This window comes from Falco punctatus (genome assembly GCF_963210335.1).
Source record: "Falco punctatus genome assembly, chromosome: 4".
Classification (NCBI taxonomy): Eukaryota; Metazoa; Chordata; class Aves; order Falconiformes; family Falconidae; genus Falco; species Falco punctatus.
In genome coordinates, this window is record NC_137583.1 from 55,277,692 (window position 1) to 55,302,114 (window position 24,423).

The 24,423-nt window shown below is 36.4% G+C and overlaps 1 protein-coding gene across 1 annotated transcript in view; it reads right to left on the bottom strand.

Annotated features, from left to right (window-relative positions):
- Window positions 1-24,423, bottom strand: part of MINDY4 (MINDY lysine 48 deubiquitinase 4) — an 82,907-nt gene that overhangs the window by 19,015 nt on the left and 39,469 nt on the right. The window contains exons 14-15 of the mRNA XM_080387689.1: window positions 7,464-7,527; window positions 5,407-5,568 (exon numbers count right to left, since the gene is read on the bottom strand). Of these exons, the coding sequence (XP_080243815.1) occupies window positions 5,407-5,568; window positions 7,464-7,527 (226 nt within the window). The remainder of the gene's footprint in view (window positions 1-5,406; window positions 5,569-7,463; window positions 7,528-24,423) is intronic.

Sequence of the window (24,423 nt, forward strand, 5' to 3'; positions counted from 1 at the left end):
ATTCTTCAGCATTTATTTCTAAGCCCTCTAACCTCAGTTGGCCCCTAGGCTTTGGCTATCTGTAAAATTGAACAAGGAAGAAATGGGTATTGTCAGAAATTTAGATGTGCCTGTTCACCAGCTATAAAAGGAGTTGGCTAGCCTCTTACCTGAAGCAATTTCAGACTATAAAGGACCCAAAGGTAGATGAGATAAATCCAGATCCAAATGCAGCTATTTACAATCTAGAGAGACATGTGGAAAGTATTTGACTTATCATTTTCTGTTTTGTCTGTATGCAAAACATTCAGAACTCTTTTAAACATGTGGGGTTTGTTATTCTTACTGTCTTAAATAAATACTCTGTGATTTTATTTTATTTTATTTGGAAGGACATTGACAAGAAATCAATGCCAATATCCCAGTAACAGTGGCTGGCCTCCGGGAAAATAACTGTCCATGGATAAGTAGGAGGACAATAGGACTTCATTAAGGAAAATTTCAGTTCCAGGCTAGAAAGGAAGATGTAAAAATGAGGAATGAAGAACAGACTTTTTAAATGGCCAATGCTTTGTCAGCTTTGTTTCAGTCAAACTTATATGTATCACATGGTTTTGCCCACATTGGCGCTCATAAATGTCTTAGAGAAATAGCAGGGCCCCTTGCCGAACGCATCTACAGGGCACAATATCTACCGTATACCCATTACTGAAAAATAAGTGAAAAATTAACCATCAGTTTCTGTTTTGCACATGTATATTTTTGTTGTTGGTTTCTTAAACAAGATGGCTAAAAACCTCTTTCTAACTCGCCCCCTCCACAGCCCCACCGATGACCTGGCTTGAATCCAGTCCATCTGACTGAGAAAGGCGCCTGTTTAGCAGACATATTTCCCAGCAAAGAAGGTTATAGGAAGGACATTCCACAGGACAAATAAACAGGTGAGGTGCCAGAAGACAGAGCATGTGTGCTGAATTTAATAATTCAAGTAGGTCTTGTTATAGCACAGGGTGTGCTGGTTTCATCAAAAGGACCAAAGATAATATTTCCCATCTGTGGAATTTTAATGAAAAAAATTGTTTATTTATGTTTCTTTCTCCTTTTGAAAAGAAACAGCAAAAATGAGCATAACATCTTTGTCAATGCCACATTCTCTCATCATTTTCAGAAATGCAAAAACTAAAAAGCATCAGTCTTTTGAAATGCTGACAGCTCAAGCAGGCTTGGACATTGTCAAGAGTCAGAGTAGGGTGAGTTTGGAAGGTCAGCTAACAGGAGGTTTAACTGCTATAGCAGGACAGGTTAAAAGCAGGAGAGAATCAGTTGAAGACAAAGAGGAATCAGAGTCAAGGTTCAAAAGAGGCAAGTAACGTTGAATACTTCCAACACTTCATGTACAGTAGCACATTACTAAAGTGGTTTCAAAAAGCATTTCAGAAGGACAGCCAGTTCCATCAGCCAATACCATACTAGCTTTAGAATGAGAGATTCAGAAGACCTGTACTCTCCTCCCAATTCAGCCACTAGCTTAGTGGATAACTTACTGGGATAAGCACTTTGACATTTGTTTCTCTGTTACTCCTGCCCTGTAAAATGGAAATTATACTTGCCTCTTTTGCAAAGCACAAATCTATCCATAGGAAATGACACACAAATGCTAGATATTATTATTGTTAACATTATTAATCATAATAATGATAATTATTACCATTAGTAGTAGTGTATTTTAAATTTTTCAGATGAGAATGCAGATTAGTTTTCCCTGTTTTTGCTGTTAGTCTCTTAAATGAGCTGGTATAAATATGATGAGCATCTGTTTCTACTTTTAATGTCACAATTAGTTTTAAAAGAGCATTTTATCACTCAAGGTTTTTTCACCTGCAATCTTAACATGACATTTAGGCCAAAGACTCCGACCCAAATGCAGGGACTTTTTCACTAATGACTTCTGTATTTGGCCTTGCCCACTTCTGTGCCTCACCCCTTTCTCTGAGGTCTTGTCCCTGATGCAGAAAAGACACTACTGCTGAACTGCTGCGTGCTGCAGCCCAGCAAACAGAGGAAAGCTGGCACCAATTGTATGTGGACTGACCAGCTTTTGAAAATGTTCCTATTGCTTTAAGAGATCTAAAGAAATCCCAGGAAACCTAAAATCTGAAGTTAGGCTTCTTAGTTAAATGTGTAAGATGAGATGGAATCAATATAGCTTAAATATGGGCTTAGCACAAAGAAAAGAAATCCAAAGATGTGTAACTTGCTTACCAAAAAGTAACAGAATTGGGCTTTTAGGTTTTTTTGCAATAAAATACAGAATCTCATTACAAAACTAAATGTTTACATATGAAATAGATTGAATGAATCCATCTGTCACTGTGAAACAATTTGCAACAAGTAATTACATTACAAAAATATACGGAGTCTGGTGATACGTTAGGACTAAGAGTGATGATTAGACATTAACAATTCCAGACAAATTACATGAAGCACACATTTTTCTAATCAGCAGAGATAACACATCCAGCATGATCCACTGAAAGAGATTAATGGATCAGCAACAGATGGATTCTTCAGGCAATCTCTGGAGAAAAACCGACTGATCATTTTGTTTTGCTTTGCTACTGCTGAAGTTTGGCAAAAGGATTAATTCCATCCTCATGCCCTCATGATATTTTCAGCTCAGAAGACATGGCAAGGAAATTGTGAATTATATACAAATATTCCATATATTAGATAAGGGAGATAAAATGGTATAGAAATCTTTCTCCATGCAGATTTACTGCATCTAGCCTGGAATCTTGCATATCCTTCCTAAATGTGTTGGTAAGTTGGAAGAAGTCTAGTAGAGAGCAGTAAAAATAAGCTTTGGACAGGATGTACTGATGAAAAAGGGAGGAACTGTTACATCAGCTTGCAAATGTCTAGCGGATGGGGATTAATTGTTTAGGGGGCAGGTTAGATTACAAGTAAAAATGATAATCAGAGGAAACTAAGTAAATGAACAGTCAGATTTAATATTAGTATATCCAAAGCACAAGCTGTGTAGTAGATATTAAAATCTCCACATTCACAAGTACCTGTATTTGTAAATCTGTATTTGCACTTTCTCATGTTTTAAAGCATGAGAGAAAAAAAAAAAAAAAAAAAAGACCCGAGAAAAAAGGTAAGACCACAGTTATACACACTACGATCCTAAAAAATGGCTATCTGAACAAAAAGGCAGGAACTTCACAGACACAGATTTTAAAAGAAAGCCTACTATATAAGAGGACATAAAAATGCCCTGAATTATCCTCTGAGAGATTGGCTGGATATGACCCAAAGGGAGTTTTCCATCTCTAATGTCTATGATTCACCATACGTATATCATGCTCAGGATTTTCTTACTCCTGAAAACAAAACAAAAAACCAACAAAAAACCCCCACCAAACCCCAAACAACCAAAAATGACAGTCCTTTTCCATGACTGGTTTCAGTTACCATCCTCATAGCCACAATGTAATTGGATGCTGAATCCACTTACTGAAACACTGAGAGGAAGGAAAGAGTCAGTTTGAAAGCGTTAGAGCCAAATGCTATTCTCAGTTCCACTACTGCAAACTATCAGTGACATTTATTTTTTTCTAAACTGTTCTAAACTTATGTCTTTTTAACCGAAAGCAGAATCTGGCCCCTCATCCTGAAGCCACAGTGGAGACTCCGCAGACTTGAGGCCAGAATCTGACTTTCGTCCTAGTCCTAAGGCAGGCATTGCAGCGTGTGCTGAGACAAACCAAAATGGAGAGCGCTTGCAGATGTTCTTAATAAAAAGCAAGACAATTTGCATCAGATGCCTAACTAGTGTAGACTGGAGAAAACGGAAACTACATCTACTAGAGTTTCTGTAACTGATTAAGAGTCACTGGCTTGGAAAACAGATCACTGGTCATGAGTCCAGCTCCCAGTGAAGAGCACAGCAGTAGCAGAAACAGCCCCCCTTCACCATGTAATTTGCAGAGCAAGTGGAAGACAGTGTCTGATTCGCTGGGTAACTTTTATTTTATTTTTAGAGGGCAGATGGGAAAGAAATAGCTCTTACCTGCACTGACCTCACCATTTTGCTACTTAGAAGTCATTTTCCTCACTAGAAAATGGAAAAAATGCTACAGTGGTGCCTAACCTTTTTTTTTTTAAAAATATTTTTTTTTTTTTAGGTTTTAAATGTTACAGTGTTTAATGAAAAGGGCAAGGAGCTTGAACTAGACACAGAAGCTAATTTATTTTTAGTCCAGTTTGTTCTGAAGTAATCTGATTTGGATACACTGATATGCTGTTTTGCCTGAATTTAAGCCTCATTATAATCTTGTGAATAATGTAAAGGATTGTGTTAATTAAAATAACAAAAAAATATAATTTGTCAGTACTAGGAAAATGTAACTGACTTTAGCTGAGTAACAGTTAAAATCAAGCTTTGTTTTCAGTCGCACATTTATATTACATCAGTACAAACAAATTCTTTGCTCATCACTTTTATATTTTTAATTTTTATAGAGGCACTGACTGCAAATCCAGATGGGACTGTTACAATTATCTAATCCAGCACCTAACACAAGCAAGAGAATCTCAAAATGCATCCTTGCGTCAAACACAAGATTGTCTGTTTAACATAAAACAAATGTTCTTCGAAACTTTTAATCTATCTCTTAATTTTCGTGATGACTGCAGTTAAAGTACTATTTTCAAAGACATGTTAAAGGGAATGGTCCCATTATATTGACAACTATTTTAATTATCTATTGGTGTTTTTTTTTTTACTGCTAATACAATATGATCACCCTTACAGCACGGAGTATTCAGTCTAGCTTCCCATCACACAGGAACTCATGGAAAACCAAATACTTAGAGTGAGTTTCAACTCCAGATTCAGTTGCTTACATACACATGACTAACACATAGGTTTCCACGTATGAGCTGGGTGTCTCAACTCCACTATAGTAAGTGGAGATCTAGTGAATACAGTCAGGGGAACTTGTTCAGCTCAGCCTAGACTACATAATTATGTTTAGTCAGCTGAACAGCTTTCACCTCCACAGACTGCACTGAGCAGGTCCTAGTTCACGCATACAGATCTATACAATAGCCCCTTAAATAGAAGTGTGTTAGTCTGTAAAATGACTCCCACTTCAGGAGATCCGTTAGAAAACCACCCAGGCATGTAAGATTTCAGATGCTGTAGACTAACCAAGTCATTTACCAAGGGGTGGCAGTCGTGACACAGAACCTGCATCCGGAAGGGAGACCATGCTCTGCCTTGGGGCATTTAAACCAGCACTAGATGCCTCTGAGTGAGCTACTGAATCAAGCCCACAATTTCTAAGCTGCTACACTCGCCCCAAGCCAATTTTAAATTTGCGTCCTTTTTAATTAAAATCAGAAGAATGGAAAGCATACCTGACAAACATCATAGTGCTCGAAGAGAGACAGCAAACCAATATCACTGCGGCTTGTGATACCTTTCAAAATTGTGATATTGCCATTTCCAGAGTCCAGCTCTATCACGTCATTGAAAACATTGGACACAGCTTTGCCAGTCAAAAGCAAGTTCACCAATTCCTGTTTGTGACATGTTTAAAAAATCCAAAGCAAAAACAAACAGCAGTTAAACGTCTTGTCGTTACCAGACATCAATACAAGATTGATTCAGGACTGATAAAGTTACACATGTACCAGAACCTTGACTTATGTGGTGGGTTTAAGTTTAGGGTTAGGATTAAGATTGTTAATAATTTTTTTTCAAGATATTTTGGTTAAAGTCTACTCCCAAAGTAAAATGAGGAAATATTAGCAGAGTTTTCAATGTTCATCTTTCCAGAGGCAAACTGCTGATAATCAATTTACTCTTACATCCAACTCTCAACCTTCTCATATTAAGATTGAGGTTTTTTTAAATTAAATAATTTTTTTCCTTTTTTTTATACAATGAAAACAACTACATGAATTATGTCAATTAAAAGTCGGTACAGTACTATCTGATATTTCTGCATGTGCTCAGTGATGTATTTTGCATGTTGGACAAGATTTGTTAATATTTTTTTTTCTGGATGCATTTAATCTCATTCAGTAAGACAGTCACCCATATAGCATCACATCTGGTTCATATCACTAGTATACTTACTGTAGCAGGTTGTTGATTATTTCTTCTCCAATTGAACTAGGAGTATGGGTGTGTCAGAAGCTAAATATGTGTGAAAGGAGGTGCGTGTGTGCATGTACACATGCGAGTGCATGTAATGTTCAAGCAACAGAGACACCAGACATTTTGCTTAGCATAAGATCCCACAAGGGCCAGCTACGTTGAATCAGCATGTAACAATATCTCGCAGCAGACTGTGCACTACAGCAATCAACCAGCTAACTATTAATAAATAACATATGTCAAGAAACATGAGGGGAAATAACAAGAAGGAAGTTTCCAGAGAAAATAGTCCAAATGCCCATGCCCAAAGACATGAATAACATTGGTATTGCCAGTTTGGACTTGTATGATTTTAAAAAATACCACACACATTTAAAGCCCTATGTTTCTTCTGAAAGACTCCCAAAAATTTACAGGTTTTCACGGATGGTTTTAGGACTTCTAATCCACCAGTGCTGTTCCACCACTTTCTTGAGAAATCACTGTGTAACCACAATATAAGAGAAGAACATGAAGTTTGCCTTTTTCAGCCAAAATGGCAATACAATTAAAATTAAATACAATTTAATAAAATACATTTAATATCTGTGGACCAGATTCAGACTACACTATTGTCCATGTCACAGCTTTGGGGGAACCCATGTCCCAGAATTTTGGGATCTATATTCCACTTATGTGTCCAAGGCAAAGTATTTCCAACTCTGTGGGTGCCTCCACAGGCCTAGAGCCAGTGGGACACATTTGGCCCAGGACACAATCTGGAATTTAGACTACATGAAGTTGTGGTCCTAAGTGTCAAACAGCAATTCAGACTGCTTATTTTCAAGCACCATGTCTTTGAGACACACCTATAAGTCAGTGTCTCCAGTTTGAGGTACCAGTTAGCTTCTGTCAGCATCAGATCAGTCAGCTGGGCAGTAACCGTGTATGGAGCAGCTGTATGATCAGACATGCAACCTCAGCCACCTTTCTGAAACAGCAGGGAGGAAACAGAATTTGCAGTCTCAGCGCTATCCCAGCACTAAGATCAAGTAAGGAGTTCAAAAGAAGCAGATGAGAAGAGTATGAGAACATGCATACACAGATACAGACACACGTGGACCATAAGATCAGGCAAAAAAGCAGAGGGTCTGAAAGCTAAGACAAGAAAACACATGGAAAGAAAAATAAAGGGTGAAGGTGCTTGGCATTATGGGGAAAAAGGAAAAGCACAAGGAACTTAAAATAAAAAATACCATCTCTTCCCAAAGGTCACTTCACAGCTCTGCATGCAGAGCCATATGACACCCCAAAGACCAGATGCTTAACTTACCTGAGTACAGTAGCCATGGCTGCCAATCAAACGGTTTGTAAGCACATCAAAATCATTGCGCACCCTGAAAAGGAATGGAGAATACAATTAAAATTAAATACAATTGCTTCTTTTCATTAGACTTAACATGTCTAAATCCTGGGGAAAAAACCACCAAACTGATTCTCAACCATATAGTTCTACATTTCAGAATCCTTTCAAGATGATTTTTTGCATGGCAGAAAAAAAAAAGTGTCTATATCAACAAAACCTGTGACAAGCAAAAGTTTATTAGAAGTAGACTAAAGAAAATAGCTGTAGAGGAGAAAAGAAGCCATTGTTACTGCTAGATAGAACTTTAGAAATTAGAACTGCTGGACTACTTGTCTTACAGAATTGCAGAATCACAGGAAGGTTGTGGTTGGAAGGGACCTCTGGAGGTGACCCTGTTCAACCCTCCACTGACGTAGGGCCATATAGAGCCAGTTGCCCAGGACCTTGTCTAGATGGTTTTTGATTATCTCTAAGGAGTTAGGCTCTACAACCTACCTGGGCAATTTATTCCAGGACTTAGATAAGCTGTTCTCACAAAGGCATGTATTTGTTATTCCTATCATCAATACTTGGAATATAACCACAAACTGATCATATAATCTGTACATTGTTCATGAAATGAAGAAAAAAAAAAGAAAATACTCAAATCTCTAGGTGTACACATTTATAATACCACTGTGTGACTCCTTCTTCTATTTTATAACATCAAAGAGAAAAGTCCATGAAATTGCAGTATTGATAATTATGGAGTAAGATCTCCAAGAACTAAGTTCCCTCTCCCATAACTCTTGGAATTATTGAATTAGTGATTGCTTGATAACCTATAAAAGAAAGGTTGTAACTGTGATCATTTTTATCCTGCATATAAAATGTAATTGCAAATATTATTTTGTACATACATAAATGTCTAATCTAGTTTTGAGAAAAAAGAATGTACTATATTCTGACACAGCTATGGCAATAAACTCCACAGATTAATTCTATGGTTCATAAAAAAGCAATTTCCCTTTAGTATAAAATATGTCAATCTCAATTGTTTTGGCTACTTCCTTATTTTGGTATTACAAAGGTAGAGAGAATGCTTGAACAATCCTCAATTAAAACTTAGTTATTCTACATACATCTGGCCTTCTCACTCTTATTTGATTTGTAAAATTTCCATACACCCAAGTATTCCTGTTTCCTGGCAATTAGCATGATTATTTAAAAAAAAAAGAAAATATTTTGTTTATGACAAAGTAAGAGTTGAATTTACATGGTTAGAGTAGAGCTAGCTAGAAATTTCAATATTGCTACACATGCTCTGTTAAAAAATTGATACCTTAAGTAAAAAGCTGGGACATTCACTGACTTCATCCCAAACTTTACATAATTATTTTCTCATGAGATTTCTTTGAATGCCAAGATCAGAATGTGATATATAATATACAAGATCTTGAGCCATAATGATGCTTAAAAACATTCCAATCAAGTCATAGCCATTAAATCACAATGCCCTTCTTAAAAGAATTTAATTTAAAGATCATTTACAAGTCAGTCTCAATGATAACATGCCACAATAACATCTCTTATTAGTGTGAAATCAAAGAAAAGACCACAGAAAGTATGCCTCTAATATGGAAAATTCTCTCATGCAACATTGCAAGCATTGGATGAGGCGATAATAATCTTTGGATTTTGGCCATTTTTTAGTTTTAGAAACAGTTTCATCTTGAAAATGCTATAGCCTTGTTTGAAATGAGTAGACTATACAATATGCGTCAGTTAGGGACGATGGGACGTACGACAAAGACAATAGGAGGAAGTTCTAATTTCATCTGTAGGTACAAACAATATGGGAGTTTAGAGGTGTAGCTCAGATTTTCAAGAACATCTGCCTTTCAAATCATTTTTGCTAATGAGGAAACAAACATCAGGCATATAGCTATGAGATTTACACCTATTCTAAATGGTTTTAAGATTATTATTCATACCTGCCAAAGACTTAACAGTTTCTGTGCAGGTGTATTTATTGTGTTAGAATGAAAAGTGTTCAGCTTTTACTTGCAAGTACACTCTATGCATTGTAAAAATATCAGATAATGATAACAATGCATTTTGTTCTCTGCCAGGCTGTGAAGACATTCCTTGATGACAGGCAAATCTGAACCATCTGTTCATTGTGGTGTTTTGGCTATCAGATGTCAAAATAGACATAATGGATAAATCATTACTGCTAATACTAGCCTGTCCCTGCATGGAATTTTCCATTTATAATTTTTAAAACACTTTAAAACAGAAAACCCCATTAATTTTAAGCCAGCAGACTTTTTAAGTATGCCGGTCATCATCAGACAATGAGTTAAAGGCCTGGACTCTACTGAATCCCTCCTTAATTTACAGCCCAGTGCTCTGCATGCTGCTTCGACAGAATTATAAAGTAAACAGTCAGTAAAAAGACACCAAACAGAACAGCATTAATAGTAAATATTTCTTCCTTGTGTTATATTGTCAGTATTTTCCAGTGTCATGGTAGTAAACCTAATTCTAACTGCAGAGTGAGCTAGGATGATGTTAACTGCTGGCAGACTGGTGGTGTTTGCCTCGCCTGGTAATCCTGTAAAATCTGTGGAAAAAAATTCTCAGAAAGTAAGATACTGATTTTTAAAATCTCCTGGACAAATATTTAAAATTAAGCATGTGTTCAATTATGCTTAAGTGCAATCTTCAGAAGGATTTATTTCCTGAGTTGATACACAAAAAGCTGACAATGTCATCTGCTAGATTTCAGATCACTCTGTAAGATCTCCCAGCTTGATTTTTATGAGCAGTTGTAATGTGCGTAACGTGTCTTACGTCTGCGCTGAAACCAAGGAGAAGGGAATTTGAACTCTCTATGGAGCCAGTGAAGCTGTGACTTCTGCTAAGGCAGAAGCAGCCTGTTGAGAGGAGAGAGAGACTGCAGCAAATACACCCAGATTAACGTACTCCCTAAATGCTAGGCATAGTTTCACCTTTTGCTGTTTCAGTTTTTGCCCTGGAACCCTTGAACTGCTGAATTCTCCATTCATCTGGAATCGCTTAGTCCAGCTTTTCTGGTACCTTGACAAAATGTGAATGTAGTTTATACACTCACAAAACCTACATAACATAGCAAAACTTATCTCCACATGGCTTATTAATTCTGTGCTGTTCTTTTAAAATATATTTCTATTTAAATATTTTTTTTTCCATAACAGGATGATCAGGGTAAGGCACCTATATCCTGGGTCTTCACTGTCTTTTTATTCAGCATGCAACCAAATATTTTTTTCTCACATTATTATCACATAAAAGGAATGTTATTACGGGGCAAAACCAAAACAGGTGTAAGATGGCTTCAGAGAAAATATCTACTTTATAGCAACTGGAGAAATCCTGTCATGACAGAAATCAACTAAATACATCTGGTGTGAATTATATGTATTTTTTCATGTTTTCTAATGCTGCTGGTTTTGGGGCTGGAATGCCTGAAATAGCTTTTCCAAAAATTACCATTAGTATTATAAATCTCCTATTCTCTCCACGCTCCTGTTGGTGATTCTCTGTTTATCTTCAGCCTTGTTGAAACTGTTAGTTTCGAGTTGTAAATAATGTGTTTATTAAGGATGTAAAGCACTGAAGATATATAGATGTTCTTAGCTGAACCTTCGACTGCTCTGAATTGTTACAGCCACACCGACATAACTTGCTGACTTCAGCGTAGCCATGACAGTTCTGATTAGGAATCTGCCTCATGTTTTCAATTTGCTCATCCATTCCGGGACATGAAAACTCTAAAAAAATATTCTAAGAGTTTAAGACAGACAGACAAAACCACCAGAGTTAGAAGAAACTGTAATGGCAGTATAAACCTTAGCAGTGATGGTGCATTGATTAAACAAATTACAGTGATCTGTATGGGCTCTACTGAAGTTTTAGAAGTGCATAAATATAAATATTTTGAGCACTGGATACTACAATAATACAATACAATGCTATAATAATCTGTAGTCAGATTAAATTTTTCTTAGCAAATAACATTTAGTCAGATAAATAAGATATTTTTAAAATGCTTCATACACCTTAAATCTCAATTTACTTCCAGGAAAACTATTGCCAAGTCTAAAACAGAGAACATCTGAGCATTGAATATTAAATACAAAAGTCACATACAAACTGTAACACTAGGAATAATTCCAGACTATCAAAATATGAGTTAGTTCATGTCAGTTATTTACCCTTGATATCATTTGGATTGACAGTAGAACAAAATAAAACAATATAAACGAAAAAAAACATGCATTCAAGTAAGTGCTAGATGTTTTATAGTCCTCAGCCATGTGGCAAAGCTGTAATAAAAGTGACCTCACTTTGTTCATGGCAACAGACAGCTATATTAACAAACACACAATTACAAGTCTACTCTGAAAATAGAATTTGGGTTGGGAGGGAGAAAAAATCATCTTCAAGCATAAGGATTTCAAATAATTACAATGGGGATATGGAAAATGACAGGATGGGTGACTGGCGTATTGTGTAAATGTTCCATTTTTATTATTTTTTTATATATATACAGGCACACTGCAAAGATTTCAAATGAATGTTCAAAAAAGAAGGGAAAGGCTCCTCTGGGGAGAAGAAAAAAAAAAGACAAAAAAAGACTGCTGCTTGGGATTCAAAGCAGTGAAAGCAAGAAATGGCTTCATTCTTTATCACTTTTTTCATGTACCTGCTATTTTCACAAAGTTCTTAAATGTATTGAGGCAATCATGCACATCTAATTCATCAGCTTTGTTGCTACAGGGTGCTAACATGCTAAAGGAAGTATTTATATTTCTGAGGGATAGATCTGATGTGAGAAATGATTAATCTATTGGCACATTCAATCCACTACTTTTTTAAAAAAATAAATTATCTTTCTTGTTGAATGCAATATGTCTTCCTGACTGCAACACATTAAGCAAAGATCCTAAACCCAGATCTGCTTAACCATATTGCCCTTATGTTTATCAAACAGCTGAACAGCGCACAGTATGACAGTACACTGGCTGATATTTGGCAAAAATATGAAAGTTTTTGTTAGTTCTCTATTTTGTAGTATTACCACACTTATTCTTTCACATCTTAGGAGGTTTTTTTAAATAAACATATTTTATGTCCCTAAAATCAAGAGAGTTCATTTGTGAACTGCTTTGATTTCCTGAAAGGGAAAAAAAACAAGACTGGGAAAATGACAAAGCTAATCAATCACTTAAAGATGGGCTTCATATCACTAATTCTCCTATATCTAAAGATGGACACATAAACATCAGTTAATTACTCTGGTCTTCTTTACATTTTTGTACATGGAGAGAAATTGGTACATTCTGAAGGTAATTTATGTGACCTTGCATAATTTGCAGAGTAGAAAAAGAAAATACTGGAAAACTCCTTTTCTCCATCTGACTAACATAAAGTAAAGGGAACCTTCCATGACTTAGGCATTGCCATCTAATTGTGATATACAAGGGGCTGGACAGATAAATCATACTCACAAATACGCTGGCACTGCAGACAGGATGAGCATATTTTTTTTAGAATACAACTAAGAAATAAGGTTGCTATAGAAATGACAACACTGGGTAGCCAGCCTGGAAAAAAAGACTCCTCAATTGGACAAGTCAATTAAAACCAACGCATGAACACTCGGTTTCAAATAGCCACTTTGTTATAGATTTTAGCTCAACAGTAACAGAATTTGAGGATTTAGACAGTAGAAGCAGAGGAAGTTCAGATGGCCAGAAGAAATTACTGTCAAGATATGGAGCAGCTCTCCTATGAGAAGAGACTAGATAGATGAGAACCATTTCACTGCAGGACACAACTAATGGACTGCAACAGAAGTTCAAAACCTTCTCAATGGTCAGGAGATGATTAAGGAACATGTTCTCACTACTTTTCATAACAAGAACTAGGCAACACTCTGTAGACTTACTGGGCAACTGGTTCAAGCAAACCAAAGGGAAAAAAATCTTTGACAAAGCACATAACTATGCTGGGGAACTCATTGCCCCAGGATGTGCAAAGGCCAAAACAATTAAAGGGTTCAAAAAGGTTTTAGAAAAAATCATGGAGGATAGATCCATCAAGGGCTAATAAACTTAATGGTCCGGATACAACTGCCAGCTTAGGAAGTCTCTGAATTATTATCGGAAATATGGAGAATATAACAGCAGAATAATTGCTCCATATTCACCCCATTTCTCACGCAGTTTCCTTCAGCAGCCGCAGCTTTCCACTATCAACGACAGGCTAATAGGCTAGATGAACCTTTCCTTGGACCCTGTATGGACAGTCTCATGGAACTGAGGGGCGACAAAATTCACATCTCAAATACTTCTCAGAACAAATACTCTGAGCTTATATTAGCCATGGTGTGGAATACAGCCACATCCCATACTGGGATAAAGCAGAGCTGCAGAGAGGAGGAAAGGAAGACCATGTTCTCTGCATCTGGCAGGTAAAATCCAGCCATCCCGGTTACTCTGTTTCATAGAAAACCACATTTCTTAGATGCTTTCTTGGCTTTCCATACTTTTCTCAGTGGTAGCTTAGGAACCTGAAATCTGGTCACATTTTGACTAGGTTTATTGAATGACAGGCTAAATGTACTGATACACTTTCATTTGGTACCAACATTGTTCTTTTAAATAACTCTTCTCAGTCCATCTTGTTTACTTACAACTGCTACCCTCTCATTTTTCAGAAAATAGTTATGTTCCCTTTCAAAATTTGACTTTGAGGTTAGATAAGATAAAAACTTTTGGTTTTCTTTTATGAGACAGTTTCTCATTCCCCTCATCTTCCCTTTCCCTACACTTCTCCCAGTTTTAAGGGTGATCCCAATTTGAGATGGTATTTCAATGAGGACACACGAGTGCCTTGCACAATCTATTAATATTTCTTCACCTCCTAAAACTGTTTATGCTGATACACCCTAAAGAGTAGATTCAATGCTATTTTATTACACTGGCTCAAAGTCACTGTGTGCTCCACTCCTTTTCTCAACTGCTCATCCTGCCATTTACAATTTATGAATCCCCACAGTACAGTAGTGAGTAGTCTCTGTTTGCATGAACTTGTCGATTCTGCAGTTAAAAGAAATTTTTCTTTTATTACCCTCCCTCATGAAGCTGAGCCAACTCTTTTTGTGCCACACAATTTGTTCTATGTATTGACAGTACCTTTCAACTTTGGAGTCATCAGTACATTTCATGAGCACACTGCTCCCTTTTTCCAACATTACTGTAAGGAACAAAACCTCAGTTTAATCCCAGATTGATCATTGAGGAACTCTATCAGTAACCTCCCCCACAGTAATAACTCTTCTGAGCACCTTTATCACCTTTACAATTCTTAAAAGATCTCTTATTTTCACATTAGCAAATGACTTCTCATTTGGCATAATATCAAATACAAAAGCATTTTATTACCTCTCCATTAACTTATTTCATTCCAATATTTTTTTTCAGTTTAACTAAAAATTCTCCATTTAGTAGAATAATTGCATGTGCTTTCTTGAAGTTCAGATAGAATTCACCTATCTCATTTCCCACTTTAAAAAGTCAGCTCTTTTATCAAAGTAGAATATCAGTTCAGTCTTGTATAAGTTTTCTTCTGTAAAATCAGACTGCATTCCCTGACATTTTCCATTTATTTCTGTATTTAGTTACATTTTGTTCAGAATTTTGCCTAGAGCTTTTCAACTTGCTGAGATAAAGGCCAAGTTGCTTGGTCTGCCTTTCCATCTTTCTTAAATGGAAGCATTGTTTGCTGTTACACATTTATATGGTGACCTGTATTGTGAAAAGGTATTAAGCATTATTGTCATTGTATCTTTGATTTTAGGTGCTAGCTATTTCAGTATTTGGAGATGGAGAACACCAACTTCTCCAGACTTACTGCACCACAGACACAAGGTTACTGTATGTTTTAATGGGGCAAGTGGTTTAATATGACAAAGTATGTAAGCTTTCAGCATCAAGTCCATTCATAAAGTCTGACAAAGCAAAAGAGAGCTCAGAAAATCTTACCTAAGTTTAGGAATAAGATACAGGCAAAAAGATACCTAGTTTATTTTTTTCTTTATGTTGTGTAGCCATCACATTTTCAGGTTCAGTTTTACCTCCTACAAATTTAATTCAATTTCTATGCATGGATTCCAGTTACCCACACTGACTTTGCACCACTGAAAATCTTGACCTCCTTACTGAAATTTAAGGCAGAATATTAATTTAGATTTGGAGCATTCTTTACTTTATTGTTAGTACCAGCCACATCCACTCTACACAGAAACTTCACATATTTTCCTGATATTGTTTTATTGGTACAATAAGGAAATTGCTTAGCTTTAAATTTCTGTGAGTCAAGGTCTGGGTCTGACCTCATCTGCATCACATAATTTTTGTATTTTCCAACACCAGGACTCAGACCGCTAGTGCTAGAGCTATTTGTTGTGCACCACTCTGTTTTCATTCTATCGCACTCTTTCTTTAGAAATCAGAAAATTCTTCAGAGGACGAGCTAATAAGGTTCCTTCTCTTTGGGCATGTTCCTCAATTTTATGATTTATTCTGTCTGTTCTAGAAGGAACTGGATGTGTTGGGGGATGTATCTGGATTTTTTTCCCCTGTTGCCATAAGAAATCTTTCTGTTGCATTTCCACACCAAATTTGCTATCAGCCAGTATACAGTCCACTACTCTGTTCTGTGGACCCATGTTGGTGACAGGCTTCCTCAGTTTTCTTAACAGGGAGACTAGAGTCACATGTCTCTCTCTATTATTTGCTCAAATCCCACGTTTTTTGTCTTCACACACAAACACACCCCCATCATGTACCAATATATCATTCCCTTACCTAGCAATATGTCAGAGTCAGGACAAAAACCTCTTTGTTTTCTTGATTCTTCCCTTTTTTCTGAATTTGGTTTCTTTTTTTTTTTTTTTTTTTTTTTTGTCTCCTTTACCACTAAACCTTATTGCTTGTTCTTCAGTGCAGCAAACTTCTTCAAACCTAATTCAACTTTTCCTCTTCTTTGCCTTTGTGGTTGTGTTTCCACCTGGGTCATATTCCTCATCTGTATAGATTCCTTATCTTCAGATTTGATTTCACAGATGCTACATATTTGTGTTGTGTCAGACCCTACTCTCCCTTTCTGTATCTTGTCTTCAATATCCCCTTCTATCATAATTTCTAGCTTTACTCTTTTGTTCTTCAGTCCCATCTTCCTCAAGTTTTATAAGATGACATTTCATACATCAATATATGCCACTGCATATCCATTTATGAAAGAATATAAATCTCATAGCATCAGATCTTGGTCTCACATCCACCTTCAAATATTGCTAAGGCTGCCTCACTTATTGCCCATGTCTTGTCTTTCTTTGAAGGAAAAACATAAACTTCTTCCAAGCAAACTCCCTTCTTTATCACCTCTTAGCAGCTGAAGCTGCAAATCTGTCCTTCATTAAAGTTCTACACTTATTAATATATTTATTAATGTGGAAAGCAATTCTTGCCCACAGAATACTTCAGCTAGACAGGCCTCTGTCTAATTCACACATGAGAGCCTCAAAGACAAGGAAGATCCTGAAGATTATGAATTGCATGCAACCTATCAAGCAGGAAGCACAGAAGTTCACTTACCCAAACAAACAAGGACTCAGTTCTTCCCTACCAAGGACTGGATCCCACACAAACTCTCCCATTTGCTCTCCTCCCACTGTTCTTGATAAATCTAATCTCATGTTTCCTCCATGTTGTAAAGTCACAAATGGGTCTTGGAGAGGTCTGAGACTCTCAAATATGGATTTTTCAGTTAGGTCAAGCTACTTGTTTTTAGCACTGTAACGTAATTGACAGCTGTTTCCCCTTAAAAATAGCTGCTTCCCTATCTTTTTCAAACACCAAAAGACTAAGCCATAAAATATGTGTATTTTTATTACATAATTCTAGACAGAGTGAAAACTGCTCACACACGTAATTTCCCCTTGCTGTTGGTCTCCCAGGCATTCTCAAGTGGGGTGGGAACTACCTCTGAAAAAGTTTTCCCAGAAAACTGGCTCACAGAAAAATCTATCTCCATCAAGAACTGAGTATTCCCCATGTGACTGGATCTTTTATGTAAAGTTCTAATTGCTTTTACCATTGGAAAAGCCAAATGGTCATTTTACAGAAAGCCTTTCTTCACGAGCCAAATAGCGTGAGGAAAGTAGGTGCATTTTAGGGGAACTCTAAATTAAAGATTGGATCTGAGACAGGAAAAGGTATCAGTTAAGGAAAGTGGACTGAGGGTGGAGGACCCATTGTTCCATCCGCATTTCATGTGCCAACAGAGCATCACTTTCTTTTTCAGTGTCCTAAGTGACTGAAGGATTTCAAAGTCAAGTAATACGTCAGAATCAGGGTTATTTCACAGTAAAAGATATCAAAAAGGATACAGAAAGGATATAGGAAAAGATACAGAAGAAAATGGCTTGATACAGATTACCACAGTGATGATTATTTTTGGTTACAGAACTCTATAAAAACTTGTCTTATTGAGTAAAGGTAGTCTTCCCAATGCTTGGCTTTAAATATGTTTTCATTGCACTAATATTTTATAATGTTAATAAGGTTACCTGAGATTATTTAAAATTGTTAATCATAATGATGTTTATGGTTAATTAAGAGTGCTTATTCTGCACCTTCTTTGGTTCTTGCATCAATATGAAATAATCCAGATGAAAATGGAGCAGCAAATCATGTCTGAAAGGCAGGTAACAGCATAGCCAGAGATGTCAAGGTTCAGTAGTCAGTTTATGGTTTCTTCTCTGATTTGTGGCACTTCATTCTGGCCACAGAAAACCAATGTGCTCACATGCTTATAGCACATGCCCAACAAATTATACACATCTGGAAGCTCTTTGACAAATCCCTACAGGCTTCTGCTTCCCATTTGTCACATCTCTCCTGTTCTATGAAAACTCTGTAGAGCAGGAATTGTGTGGCTAGGGGCAAACAACTGATCTTGATGCCAGGTAGAGTATGACCCATAGGAATTATATATATACATGCTCTTACCGTGCAGCAAATCTGAGATAACTTTCTCCTGTGTGAAATAAGGATGAACACATCTGTTTGCCCCATAAATTGGGGCATATATGGTCAGGGCGATTGGGGAGTAGTAAGTGGTATGCTGAGGTGACTCTGGATGTGGTTTTACTCTTTCTTACTCCTTGGCAAGGAGAGCTTCTGATCTTCATTACAGCCCATAAATATCACTGTACTATAAATATATAAAGTACGTACATGACAGTATGTCTCACTGTGAAATGCTGTTCTACACAGGCAAGTAAGGACAGAAGTGTTGAGTAATTTTTTTAATCGATAAAATAGTTTGCCAATGGACTAAAGCAGGAAGATTCTTGGAATATGGCTTGAAACTGGACAAATAATTACATGAGTAAAACCAAGTTGACAAATGGATGTATTTGCATACATCCATAATAATGATAACAATGCATAGTTCATCCAAAATCTTCAGAGCATTTAAAAATCAGATTCCTCAGATGAGCAAGTTATTAATTCAAAGGTATACTAGTTCTGTACATGCTGAGGCTAGATGCTCTGCACAGCCAGAGAGGGATTGTAGCCACTGGTTCGTTAGCCCTTCTGATTAGGCTTTCCTCTCACATGAAGTTCAAAGAAGAAAAAACTTCTCTGTCCTATAATATGTCAAGTGCAGCTCAGCTTCATTTATTATGGGAAGGATTTTTTTTGAGATGGAACAGGTTTACCAGATAGCGATTAACATGATTTGATGTTTGTGTGTTCATTTCAAGGATGGATTAGAATGACAGGTGAAGGAAATTTAACTTCCCTCATTCAGTAAAATGGTAGCAAAGGAATGAAGAATAAGCGCTCAAGGGAAAAGAACAACATATTTTTAATCACATGATTCCCCTTAGTAAAAATCTGTTAAATGACAGATGATTTCAGAAAACTAGATAAATTGCAGATAACTAAGGGCAGACTTATTTGCTTTGAGAAGTCCTTGACTGCTAAGGAATCAAGATGTGATTTATTACATTTAATAATTTAATAGTACAGCATTGGCTTTTTTTGGGGGAAAAAAAAAAAAGAAGAAAAAAAAAAAAAGAAAAGAAAAGCAGAAAAACCCAAACCAAACCAACCCTCAAACAATCAAAACTCCCAAACTCAGAAATGGAAACAGCACGAAGAATTTTGAAACAGGGTGTACACATTTCTGGAGCAGTAAAGACTACAGAAAGATAGTTATTAGAGTTGTGGGATCACAATAAGGAAAACGGTGTTGTGCATTTTCTTAGGTTTATAAATGGCCAACCTTAATGAAGTACACAGCTTCCTCTTGAATTGAGAAATCACTCTGCTTTTTTTCCTCCACAGATAAAACCATTGTTTTCTTTATTCTCACAAAAACACTTCAGAGAAAAAATTGAAAACATACCCAAATGACCAATGCTGACTGCAGAATTACATTTGTGATCTGCTATCAGTAAATGATAACATCCCTAAGCTGACAAAAGAGATTGCAAACACTGGAGGTTTGATTCTATTGGTCAGCAAATTTATGAGTAACACAAGTCTGTGTTTATTTTCTCCAGGTAGTTTGAAAATGGCAATAAACTGCTTTTCCACAAAGGAATGTGACCTAAGGAATTTCCTCATTCAATATGTTCTTTGCTATAGCAGGTTCTAATAATGATGGGTTTATGCAATAAAGTTATTGCACTGATCAAGAAAAATATGGCAATGAAAACAGTGTGACTGGTTGGTAAGAAGCTGAAACTTAACGAAGGCTTCTCAATGAGTGGATCAGAATCAGCCACATCCCAATGCAGCGATGGTTTTGCATGCGTAAGGACAATGAGGAAGGTGCCAAGTGTTAGAGGTGATGAGGCAGCATCTAGCAGAGAAAACTTGCACTGCAGTTCCAGTACACGTTGCAACTTCAGTTAAACCTGGGTTTACTGAAGCTGCCGTTATGGGGGTCAGCATAAATCACTCCTGAGTATTCATAACTTTCCTACATGTGATGTGCCAGTCTTGGATGCAATGGTGAGGCCCACACTGGGGCTTACAGCCCACCTTTACGCTCAGTGTCTCCCAGGTCCATGAAAATTATTTTGTAGCTTTTAACAACATGAAGATTTTAGTACACATTTTGCACATTCAGGAAGATTAGTCCCCTGAGCTAGTACAATATGCTTACTATTTTTTAATTTTTCACTGGTTGTAAAAAAAATTAAAAAACAGCTTACAATTGTTAAGAGGTTACAATTGTTACTGACTAGCATTCCTTCCTGTACCGGAAGCAACAACACGTTCTCAGCAACTTCCTCAAAAATTCTCACTCCTCTTTGGCCATTTGTTATCAGTTCTACCAGTGATGATCATTAGTGCATGGAGTATGATAAACTCATTATGAAAATCTACAAAGCAGTGCTAAATAGAAATATTTATATGCTCAGCGATTTAGAACAACTGCCCAATAGACCTGGCTGAAATCTGGAATTTCCATTTACAAGAAAATTCAGTAACAATGTAAAAATTATGGAGCCAGACCAAAAGTCAGCCTATCCCAGCATCCAGTCAGCAGCAGCAGTAGCAAACATCAAGGCAGAACACAAAAACAGGGCACATAGAGATTACATCTAGACAGGTGTATTTAAAGGTACTGAAGAATGTGTGTTCCAGTAATTTGTCTAAATTTATCTGAACCTCTTCATACTTTTGCCCTCATCTTCTAGTACTGAAAGTTACTTATGCTGTGGAAAAAAAGTACTATGGTTTGTTTTAAAACTGAAGCCTGAGCATTTCCATGACAGCGCCCAAGCTTTTGGACTCTGAGAAATAAAGTATAATCACTCCTTGTTCAATCCTATCAAAGATGTCTAAACTTTTATCACATCCATCAATGCCAAAGAGGAAAGATTTTATCTGTCCTCATGCAGAAGCTGGTCCACACTAGAGAAGCTTTGGTTTTGTCTTCCAGTGTGTTCTAGTTCTAATGTGTCTTTACTGACCTTGCGAGACAAGACTACATGCAAGATAAAAACATGAGAAGATCATATATTACACAACTGTATTACCATGTTTTTATTCTGTTCTCATTTCTTATCACTGTAACTCCCAACACATAATTTCTTCTTTGTCTATCACAGAAAATTGAATTGATATGTTCAGATAATTAAATTATTATTAGTAGTAACAGAATTTCTCTCCTTTTTATAAAAGACTATCCATCACTAGGTAAGTATAGTTCAGACTGTGGTTTCACCATGTGTAATGCTTTGCATTAACACCGAATTTCATCTCCCATTTTATTGACCAGTCACTGTAAGACAGAATTCATTTCACTACTTGATGTTTACAGCGTAAAGCCTCTATGAGTAGGTCATTTAGATTTTCTTTTTATGTAGGGGAGATAAGTAAGCATTTCAGGAGGCGTTTTATCTCTTTCTAAGCTAGTCATTCAAAATAAGTCAAATCAACAGTGACATTTTTTTCCTTTTTTGGGGCATAAAGAAAGCCTAGATGTACATATTTCCATAGAAAGTAAATAAAGATAAGTAAGGTAGATCTTTACCCTCAAAACAGTAAACACCTAAAAAAATAGGAGTCTTAGCTAGTAGTTCTTCCTCCAAAATCAAAGAAAAAATATAGGCACTGTCCACAGCAATTCTCTTCACCTTTCTTGACACTTATTTTTGAATGGGATGACTCTTGGAAAAGCTTCTCTCTTCATTGATTACAGAGGGAGCTGGGAGGACTGAGACTTGGCATACTTGTTAGAAGGTTAAATTCATATGAGATTACTCCATTGCTGGCACTATGAGATCTTTCTGAACTGCTAAAACTTAGTCACAGATTTAAGAAGGTGCTAACAGGTCTTGATCATTCTTAACCATACTAACCACTGCAGTTTTCATTCCCAAGTTACGTGGCATGTCACAATTGCAAGCCATCTTGCATCTCTACAGAGACAGGAAGCAGATGGGACTGCTCTAAGGAGTCTGTAAGCTTTGTGGTGTCATTATCTGTCACTCCTAGATCAGTTCTGGATTGGTTGAACTGCACAGGTCTTGCTAAAGTGGTACTTACCCTTCAATAAAACAACCTCACCATTTAGTCCACATTCAGTGATCTGCCTTTTAACTTGTAATTAATGCTTCCATATAAAATAAAGTATTATTATTTTCTTCTAATCATATCCTAACATGCAAGCTTTAATGAACAGTGGATCTTATTCATGGAACAGAAAACATTGGGAGAGATATTTTTGATTGAAAGAAACATTTCAGTATTCATTAATCAAAATACCTGTCTTCTCTTTGTCGTACAAAATGTAAATGCTCTGGTTTGGTTTCATTGGACATACCTCTGCATCTTTATGGTAACCACGGTTCAAGTTATTCCATTCTCAGCCTTCAACTTGCTTACAGGAAATGCCAGTTATTTATAGAAGAGATATTTACCAAGGAGGGAGAGTCAGCATTATGAGCACACGGTGAAGAACTGACCCAAACAGAAGCATTTCAACGTGATTTGAGAAACTAAAATATGTCAGCTTCTCCACTAAAATTATTTAATTAATTAATCAATTAATCTAGCTGTTTCAATAGAATATGCACACAAAAATCAGAATAATTGAAACTTCCATGGAGTTTTCTTTAAAAAAAAACAAAACAAAACAACCAAACCACTGATTTTCTTTTAAAATACTGTGACAAAAATCCAAGGGAGATCTCTTACTGGATGAAAATTCCATTACCTAAAACAACTCTTATTTGTCTTCAATTATTCATCCAGAAATATGCCCGTTATGTAAATAATTACTTACAATGCTTGTAACACTCACTAAATGGTACATGTTTCTTGATGATATGAGCAGTCAGTTATTTGTCTTGATATCTGCAATACCCTAAGGGAAGTACTATGACATAGCCATTAAAATTTATTACTGAAAACTACATAAACAAAATTCAGTTTGCACTTCTAAAAAAAAATACGCAAAGGTCTGAAAACACATTCCACTGTATCTAGTGACAGAGAAAATTTCCTGATTCTTATAAACAAAGGATAGGTAGCAAAGCAATGTATTACACAGTACCAGGCTAGAAGAGTAAAGGTACTTTAAAATGAAGTTCTGTGAGAAAGTCATGAATCCTACTTGATTCATTGTATAAACAATTTTGACACTGTGGACCAGAACTCTAAAAATATTTAGATACCTAAAAATGCAAATAGGTACCATAAGGAATTTTCATGCTCACTATAGACACTTAGCTCCCCCAAATACAAACCCAGATGATTGACTGGCCTTGTCATAATCCATCTGTTAAGAACTGAGAGGTGATGGGGAAAATAAGCTCCTTGCTTATATTATTAAAGAATGTTTACCATTTTATAGCAAGTAAAGCAATGCAGTCAATAGCAATTAGCAACATTGGTGCTTTTGATGATCCTACCAAATGCAAAATATACCATTACTTGTTCAAATACCTTTACTAATCTGGACCTCTCTGTGGTAACTAGCTCAGAAAAATGAGAATAAATTACTTATGCTATAAAATTATCACATCATTTGTGTTAAGAGTGCAAAAGTGGAGTTAAGCCAATGGCCTGTAGAAGGAAGGAAGAAATGACAAAACCAAAAACAAAATCTGTAAATGCTTGTAGGAATCTCAGTAGGTGAGAAGTTGAAGGTTTACCACAAATTTGGACCAAGTTGTTATTTATTTTCAAGACAATGTAGTGAAGTAAGAAATAAAAGCTTACATAAACCCATGCTTTTTTCAAGAACAACTGCTCTCTTCATGTCAGTTGTTATTTCAAGTTGTCAGGGAACAGTTCTTTTCACT